Below are 9,942 nucleotides of genomic sequence, written 5' to 3'. Positions count from 1 at the left end.
TTTACATTCACACTTATTTGCATCGTTTCCAAACTCAACCTCGCAAGGTAATAGTTCCGTGGTTGCAGAAAATTTACTCTGCTTGTATTATTAGATCAATTCGAATCCTCTACAATTCTGTGTAGGCCAATAAGATACAACACGTGACAAATTGATCGGGGAATAACTTGGAACTTGAAAGGTACTTCAGAAACAAATAAGAGCAAACCAAATCTGAAGTGAAAGTAATAAACCAGAATTTACGCAACCTATTTGCACTACCATTATTTAAAACCAGTGGAAAATGAAATTCACAGTGTAAACAAACCGAGCCTAACGAAGCATACTTTGTAGTCATAGGGCAGCCTAGGGGTAGGAGTAGGTCCCTTAACTTAGGAATTTATTCTCCACTGAGAAACTAGAAATGTACAAAAGAAAGAAATAAACGCAATACGCAAAATCTATTAGCCCTCACCAGTTGCTTTGTGGCTACTGATCTAGCAGAGGGCTACCTTCTTTTGCAAGAATAAACAAGCCACCATCACCTCTTGATATCCGAAGATCCTCGTCAAGGTAAGTTGTTATCAGCCAGGATTGGGACCTTTCCCCTGGAATTGGAAGCTTTAGAGGTGGCTGGCCAGAGATTGCACGAGAAACACTTGCCACAGCATCTTGCAGAGGGTTGAGGGATCGCTGCACAGGTGACAAATCAATTTTCTGGCCAAAAACATCTATATTTTCAGGGAGATGAAAAGTAGACTTTATCTCCGGTGGTTGGAAGGCCCCTTCCTTGAATTGGACCTGCATATATTAAATTAAAGTCACAAATGGATAGTTAAGAACAGACAGTTCTATATGCACTTATCCCATAGTGAAAAATTGGGGATATCTCACAGAGGACGCTGTGTATCCCTTGAGGACGCAAGCTGTCCTCTCTATCAGAACACAGATAATTAACGCCACTAGATGATACCCCCAGTCAAAACACTCCCCCCCTGCTGATTGTAACAAATCTGAATATTTGAAAATTCTATTTCCAGTACTCAAAATGAACAATTGATCAACTGGGTACAATTATCTAATCAGATCGCTTTTATGCAATTGATTCAGCTAAACTAAGATGTATGTGATGGTACCTGTATTCTTGAAGGGCTTCGGACTTCAAAAGTAGCAGATGCACTGAAAGAGAAAGTGGCAAAAGGACTAGAGAGTGAGGTTGAGTTCTCTATGGTCAGGCTTTTGGTGTCAATCTTCTGGCATATCCTTTTAATCTCCAACAATGGTATTCTCCCAACTGCTAGAAGAGGCAAGAGCTCAGAAAACGCTGTGTACCTAATGAACCAGAAACCAACTCAGTGTCATCATCAGCTGATCAGCATTACCTACTAAGGTTTATCCCAAGTCTCAACCAATTGGGGTCCTCACATGAAATCATGCTCCCGTCCAGTCTACCAAGGACCATCTCCTATATTTTTTGAAAGCAAAAAGATAATTACAATATGCAGGAATCTCAGTAAACCCTCCGTGAGGAGGCTTTCCCTGCATTTTGTCAGATCAAAGAACAACCCTACCGACCTCCTTATCAGAATTCAAAAGTTATATTAACAATGAATAAGGGTTACAGTTGCAGGTGGGGATGTGACACCTGATCCCTAGAAAGATACATGACTTACAAGAGAATACTACAGAGTTTTTGACAGGAGAGTGAAACAACATGCACCAAGGTTCAGATTTTACAGGAGTTACCATGTTTTGCACTTAGAAGGATAAAATAACAGGATTTCCAAATCAAAAACTGAATTAAAGTGGTAATCTAACAGAATATCAACATGCAAAACAAAAGCAAAAGAAAAAAAAAAACTCCCTGAAGGAGTAAGAAATAACGAGTATGCTTCAAGTAAAAATAGGCATAAAAAGGAAAGAAAAATGTTGTGCCCTCTTAAGAGGATGTCCTGATAGGTTATTAAAAAATACTCAAATATAGACTATCATTTGTCCCTTTTAATAGTAAAGAGAAAAATCATTCAAAGTGATTGATAAGGAATCACCCACCAAGAAAAAAAGAAAAACAACAAATGATTCTCATCTATTTTATCTCAAGTATTGATAAGAAAGATAATATATTTACACGATTACAGATAAGAAAAAAAAAAAGAACTAAGAGATGAAATGGATAGGCTATGGCAAGGGATACCAAATATAAGCAAGCATTTATAGGAAGGTACTAGTGGATAGGCTAAATTTTTTTTTTTTTGGAAAAGGTAGAGCAATATTTATTGATAAGAAATTACACACAGGAGGCTGAGATCAGTCCCAGTCCCAGAAAAGGCTGACTGATCAAAACAGCAAATACACATTCCATCAAGAGCTAGAAAGAAAAACATCTGACACATTACAATTTCTAAAATCCGCAGCCACAAACACCCAAGACTTAGGGTCTTGTTACTGATTTCTGAATTAGCTCTTCCGGACTTGTCTTGTTACTGAAAATCCTTCTATTCCTCCCAGCCAGATGGACCAAATTACAGCAATTGGAATCATCTTCCAGACAGTATTCTTTTTCGTGCTCAAACCCATAAGCTGCCAGCAACACAACAGCTCTTTAACCGACCTCGGCATCACCCAACTTACCTTCATGGAGCTGAGGAAATGGTTCCACAACTGAGCAGAATATGGCAATGGATACACAAATGGTCAGTAGATTCAGCACTCCTCCCACACAGACTGCAAGACAAGTCCAACACCTGAATGCCCCTTCTCACTAGGTTATCTCTAGTAAGACATTTATTAAGAGCCATAGTCCAAACTAGGAAGTTGGCTTTAGTTGGACTGTTGGGATTCCACACTTGTCGATCAGGAAAATCAAGAAGACCCCTCCTACCGAGGTTAGCAGAAAGAGATTTGACAGAGAACACCCCATCAGAGTTCCACTTCCAATGCCACTTATCCTCCGAACTGTAATCCAACTCTTGGTTCTGAAGACAGGTCAACAGATTCAAAGTCTCTTCCACCTCCCAATCATAAAGGTTCCTTCAAAATGAAGGAGACCAAAGAACTGAATCACCAGATACACTATAGCACTCTGCAACTGAAACCTCTTGATCCGAAGCACACTGGAAGAGGAGGGGGAAGGAATCAGCAAGGGGTTCATTTGGGGAGGCAAACTTTCTCCCAACTCACCAAGTGCACTTTTTTCTCCTCCTCCCATCCTCTCCAAAGAAGACTCCTTTGAAGCTTTTCAAGATGATTTGCAACCTTGTTAGGAATAGAGAATAGAGACAGGAAGCGGGTGGATAAATTGGAGAGAGTACTCTTAATCAGAGTCACCCTACCCCCAAAGGAGAGGCATTTTGCCTTCCAAGAGGCCAGCTTTCTTTCCATTCTCTCAATAACCAGGTCCCAAATTGCAGGAGAACCACCACTCACCCCCAGAGGGAGTCCCAAATATTTGACTGGAAGGGACTCAATCTGACAAGCCAAGATACCAGCACAATCTGCTAAGTTGGAAACCTGGCCCACTGGGATAATTTGGCTCTTGTTCCAATTAACTTTTAGACCTGTTGTCACTTCAAACCAAGACAACATCCCAAGGATTAACTCCACCTGAGAGGGAGAGGCATCCACAAAACACAACGTATCATCTGCAAATTGAAGAATATTCACCTTCTCTCCCCCTGACACAATTGCAAAACCTTCCCACTCACCTAAATCTGCAGCCTTCTTATAGAATAGAGTGAGGATTTCCATTACACATATAAATAGAAGGGGAGACAAGGGGTCGTCTTGTCTAAGACCCCTAGAGCTATCAAAGAAACTTGCGGACTATCCATTAACCAAGATTGAGAACTTTGGAGAAGTGATACAGACTTTAACCCAATTCCTCAATTTCTGCCCAAAATTCATCTGATGTAACACAAGATCAACACATCTCCAGTTGACATGATCATAGGCCTTTTCAATATCAAGTTTACAAATCAACCCCGGGAAACCTTCTTTTTTCCTGGAATGAATGAGCTCATTGGCAATGAGAACAGAGTCCAGCATCTGCCTACCCGGAACAAAAGCACTTTGGTTATTTGAGACAACACTACCAAGGACTCCTTTCATTCTCTCAACAAGCACTTTAGCCAAAATTTTGTTAAAGGTGACTCACATGTGGTAACCAGGTGGCTTAGGGGTAAGGCTGCAACTTGGGCTGGGTTAATGGTTAACCCAAACCCAACCCAAAAAAGTCAGGTTGGGGCAGGTCGGGTTGATGCTCAGGTTAGGGTTAAGGCTGAGTTTTTCCTATCCAACTTTACATTGGGTTGGATTAGGGTTGACCACTTGGGCAACTCAACCCAATATGAACCCAACTTTACTAATGCTTTGTACATGTGTATTATAGTCCCACCACATACGATCAATCTATTTAGTCTTAATTCTTAAGCCCCGATCCAAATGACAAACTATCATTAGTGATTTTCATTCCATAATTTAGGTTTTATAATAAAACATGAAACAAGAAAATACCAATAAAACTATGGTTAATATATGATTATAAAAGTTAAACTTAGGTCTCTTAATCAAATATTAAGAGAATTTGAGAGATGTTATGAGATTTTAAGAGGATGGGAGAAGATCGGGTTGGGTTGGGTTGAGTTAGGGTTGAAAGATTTTAGGTTGGGTTAGGGTTAGAGTTGACTAGAACGGGTTGAAGGTCAGGTTGGGGGTTCAGAACCTTGGGCTGGGCTAGGGTTGACAACAACCCAATCTAACTTGGCCCAACTTGCACCCCTACTTAGGGGTAATAAGAATAGACCATGGAAATCTAGACATATCATAAGAGAATTGTAGCAACTAATTCAAGGGTTGGGAGCAACTATAAATTGGGTACCTGGATATGCAAATGGACTAGCAAATCGGCTGGAAAACCTGGCAAAGCAAGGGGTTGGCAAAGAGCAATTGTATTGTGGTTTGGTTTATCAAAGGAATCTATAATTGTAATCTCAATGTAGGTGGTTAGCTAAGGCTAACCACATCCTGCATCTCTATGTATCAACCAATGTTTTAAGACTTGGACATGACCAAACAGTTGGACCATTCAAACTGAGAGCTTGAAGACATTCTGGTTTTTTTAACCCCTATTTTCATTTTTCTGGAAAACCAGAAGAACTGGTCAAAACCCAGTGGACTATTGAAAATTGGCTGGGTTTCAACAATCCAATAGTCCAACCAACCAGATCACTAAATCCACAAACTTTAAAATGCAAATGGCAAGACTCGAACTTTAGATCTCAATATAACATGCAATAGTGTCAATCTATTAAGCCATTACACATTTTATGCTTAGTTTTATGTGTGTGTGTGTGTGTGTGTGTATATATATATATTGAGATATATATACCGAGAGAGAGAGAGAGAGAATAGTACATATTTTCAACAGAATGCAAGAAATGAGATTTGAACCCTGATCATTTGTGTTGAAAGTAGCACCTTAAACATCTACCTGTCACTTACATTTGAGTTATGAATTGCAAAATCTATTATCTATATTTTTTTTGCGACTAATAGTCAAACCACTTGATCCATTACGTGGAAAGCATTCCGGTTTTGTGTCCAATCTGAGTCTTAAAATACTGGTACAAACTTTTTATTTTATTTAGTTATCCATTAAACAAAAGTGTGAGGATAAGCCTCAAAGTTGAACATGAGGGAATTTTCCAAGCCTTAAGGCACATCACATATCTTTTAAAACACTATTCCAAAGGGTGTTTGTACGTGCACATGCAATGTGTGTGTGTGTGGGTGTGGGTGGGTGGGTGGGGAGGGGGGGGGGGGGGAGTGGATGGGGAAGAGACAAGGGTAGCTCATAGTCAAATCACTTGACCCATTACCTGGCGAGCATTCTGGTTTTGTGTCCTGTTCGAGTCTTAAAACACTGGTATCAACTTTTTATTTTATTTAGTAATGAAATTTTTGTTATCCATCAAACAAAAGTGTGAGGATAAGCCTCAAAGTTGAACCTAAGGGAATTTTCCAAGCCTTAAGGTACATCACATATCTTTTAAAACACTATTCCAAAGGGTGTGTGCACGTGCACATGTGTGTGTGGAGTGGGGTGGGAGAGGGGATGGGGAAGTAAGTAACAAGGGTGGTAGATGTAGTAGGGGGAGAAGGATCAGGTGGAGCTTTTAAAAACTGATTAGAAGTGTTTTAAAAATCATAATCATAGAGAAAGCTGAATTGAATTGAATCGTAAACCGTGTCATAAATCGTAAGATTATTTCTAGTTTTTACAAACTTGTCAAAAAAATAAATATAGATATATTAAAAGGTTAAATATATATAGGAAAGTGACTTTACCCTAATTTTAATCTATATCTACCATATATGTACCTAAAACAATAGGATTTACCACTTATACAATAGAAGCCTAAGATGATATAACCAAGTTTGACTTGAAAGTCAAACAAATCCGCATACAATGACTCTTTAACCTACATATGATGGAAAATAAACTCAATTTCTAGTCTTAAATAACGTAAATAAATCATTTTTTATTAAGTGCTTTAAAAAAAAGTCTCCCTTGGCAAAACTAAATATAAATAAAAACATAAGAAAGTAGAGAACTACTTCTTAATTGAATTTATTTGAATCATAGTGAACTGTAGAAACTGTATAAATTGTAAGCTTTATGAATCAAATCATAAGATTCAAAAAGAAAAAAATTTGTAAGATTTTTGGAAAAAAGGAGTCAAACATAAGATTCGAATCAAAACTCTTGGGATTCATGATTCAAATCCTGAACCGTATCGCAAAGCATAAGATTTTGACAACACCATGGTAGTTTAGAGTCAGGTGCAAGCGTTGGGATGCTTTCTTGTGGAGGTTGCAGGGGGTGTAGATATTGTTTCTAATGTTTATGCTTCTGGTTTTCGTTGGTAGTTCCTTTTCTCTGCCCCCTCCCCTCTTAGAGGAAGTTTGGTTCACCACAGATAAGTATTAACATTTCTACTGATATCAATTGATCATCAGTATAAAAGTAAAAAAGCACATTTGGTTTCCCATCTGTAAAATAGCTTTGATAAGTAAATTAGGCAAAGTAAAAGAAACTTATTTATAACTGATGATGAGTAGTTTATGTGATAATAGAGCTTTTGCAAACAAGGCCCTTCAGGAGAAGGATTTAGTGAACAAGGTTATGAGCAGATTAGGTTCCTAGGTTTCAGTTAACAAGTATTTCCAGACTTCATATGATTGGGCATACTTGGGTGGGAAAATATGTTTGAGGGTTGATGGGTGTTCTTTGTAGTTTTGTTCTTGTTGGTTTGCATCCATTTTTGATTGACTACAGTCCCTCACTTATCTTTTGGGTCCTCTCTTCATCTTTGCAATTTTCAGATGGTTGTATTATAAACAAATTTTACCTTGCTTTCCTCCAAAAACAAATAAAAAACTTATGTAATAAGTTACTTTTCAACAGGTAACTTACCATAAACCTACTAATGAACCAAATGCCACCTTATATATGTTGCTTATTTGCATTTTGCTTTAATCCCTGATCTGAGAAAATTAATACTTTATTAAACAGTTAAACAGGATAAAAGAAACCTCAGAATATTTAATCAGAACAAGTGAAAAAAAAAAAGAGAGAATAAAAGATGAGAATACCATACAATTCTTTTTTTATAAGAAACCTTCTTTGTAAACAGCAATGCAAGTCCTTCTTATACTGTATATTCCCATTGTACAGCTTCTTGATGCACATGAGCTGATGCATTTTGACTCAGAAAGGCAATATAATACTTCTTAAAAAGAACAAAAAAAAAATGAGAAGAGAGTATGAATGTCTGGTCCTCAATCTCCCTAACCATTCTTTAAATGTAAAATAAACATCAACTGAGCTGCATCAATACGATTTTATGTCTCCCAGTATATAAAAGATTCTATACTTCTTGCATGAGAAAATTCTCTATGTTTTCCCACCTTCATTTCCTTCCCCAGTTTTGCATGTTTAGAAACTAATTATATAATTTCACCATTAGTTGGCTCCACGAAATGTTCTACTTCATTTAGTACTTGCTTCCATCTCCCTTTACCAAAACCAAAACAAAACAAAACAAAAAAGTAGATTTGCATGTAATCCCTTCTTTCCTAATGAATTCTAGTTGCTGGTAAAAATTAAAGGAGAATCAACTAATTTATAATCGAGTTGAAAAGATGAAACCTTTTCACAACCAAGCAATTACTTTGCTTGATCCAGTACAAAATAACCTCTTCTGCTCCAGCCAAGCAATTACTTTGCTTCCGGCCTCCCACCGCATACCACTACATTCCCCACTATTAAAAACCCATCTTATTACAATTGGAGCCTTCTTTACATTTAAGTGAATCCTATGGTTCAGTTTCTCTTTGGTGATCTCATTTGTGTTTGATTTTAATAGCAGATTGATATTACAGTTTCCCATGTTACTGACAAGCAGATAAGATTTATTCAAACATCTTCGATCACATAGAAACCTTTTAGAATTAAAACCAAGATAAAAAAGAAAACCCACTTACAGTAACACCCAATTTCCATCAAGAAGGGACGTCGCCTCCACGGGCGCTGGAGTCGGATTTGACGCTTCAAGCTGATTAACCAACTCCAAAACCTCTTCTCTAACTTCTCCAGATGCTTGGAACCCAAAATCAGTACCATAAACAGTCTCAACCAAGCACCGCTTCAAGTCTTCAAGCTTATCGTACACGGCCGGGTTGCTACGCCCTGAAGTATATTTAGTACTCGCCTCACCTCCTCCCCATTCGTCTTCATCCTTGGGAGGATCAGCATCCGAGAGTTTCGTGTACGAAGTCTCTTCTTTGGGTTCGACTTTATACCCCCATTCGTCAGTAATGCCAGCAGAAGCCCCGTCGACTTTCTCCTCACCGGGTACCTTGCCGGAAGCTTTGTCAGTCGAATTTCCATCATTCACATTACAGTCCGTACTCGCTTCACCACCTCCCCATTCATCTTCATCTCTGGGAGGATCAGCATCCGAGAGCTTCGCCTCCGAAGTCTCTGTTTCAGGTTCGACTTTGTCTCCCCATTCGTCGGTAATGCCGGCAGAAAGCCCATCGACTTTCTCCCCACCGGAGAACTTTCCAGAAGATTTGGCAGCATATTTCCCGTCGGAACTTCGGCCTTTCGGAGGCTTATATACCGAAAATCGACCGATAGATTGATATGGCAATTCGCCGGATAAGGTAGAACGGACACGAAGGGAGGGAAATCGACCGCTTGTATGGACTAGGGAGAATAAGAGAGAAGGGTTTGGAGATCGATGAGAGTAGAAGCGGAGAGTTTTGGGAAGTCTGAAGTGCAGTAAGGTGTGCGAAGCCTGCAGTGCTGCCATTTCTGTTCTGCGGAGCGAGGGAGCTGATGAGAGACGGAGAAAAGAGCTGATGGGTTGCTTGTTTCCCTGTAACAGGCAGACCCCCAACGGAAACGCGACGGGATCTTCTGCAAAGTAAAAACGAGTTCGAATGGACTTCGCACATAGCGCGCCTCACACGCACATCCAACCGTGCATTGAGAATATCTCTCGTACTTGTCATTGTGCGCGGTTAGATGTGCTTGTGGGGCGCGCCTAATAGAATCCGGATCACCTACCAACAATATACCTTCCCTCTATTAACATAACCTCACACCGCACATCTCAGACATGGCGGGTCCAGTCTATATAGAGATGTGCGGTGTTAGATCAAGTTGATTGAAGGTTGGAAGATGTTTTATTGGCAGAAGATCTCAACTCCGCCTAGTGGAGAGAGAACCCATGCGAATTCAGCAAAAACTCCGAGCATCCAGCCGAATTTGCCATGTGTACAAATGGGGCATCGAATAATAAAACAGGTGGACAAATTACGTCGAGTACAATAAGCACGATCATTCATAATTCCTTCATTCAATAGGTCCCCCAAGAAGGTAGAAAGTAGAAACTA

General features: G+C 39.3%; 1 protein-coding gene across 1 annotated transcript; it reads right to left on the bottom strand.

The window, feature by feature from the left end:
- Positions 1-238: 238 nt before the first annotated feature.
- LOC104611470 (plastid lipid-associated protein 3, chloroplastic) lies at positions 239-9,467 on the bottom strand. Its single transcript, XM_010278536.3, has 3 exons — positions 8,524-9,467; positions 1,116-1,311; positions 239-780 (listed from the first exon to the last, which is right to left on the bottom strand). The coding sequence occupies exons 1-3, from the start codon at positions 9,354-9,356 to the stop codon at positions 469-471; spliced, it is 1,341 nt and encodes a 446-aa protein (XP_010276838.1). The 5' UTR covers positions 9,357-9,467; the 3' UTR covers positions 239-468.
- Between the last annotated feature and the right edge of the window lie 475 nt (positions 9,468-9,942).

The sequence above is a fragment of the Nelumbo nucifera genome, chromosome 3 (genome assembly GCF_055504915.1).
Source record: "Nelumbo nucifera cultivar China Antique chromosome 3, China Antique-T2T, whole genome shotgun sequence".
Taxonomy (NCBI): domain Eukaryota; kingdom Viridiplantae; phylum Streptophyta; class Magnoliopsida; order Proteales; family Nelumbonaceae; genus Nelumbo; species Nelumbo nucifera.
The sequence above is the reverse complement of the archived record's forward strand: the minus strand, read 5'-3'. Positions and strand labels throughout refer to the sequence as shown.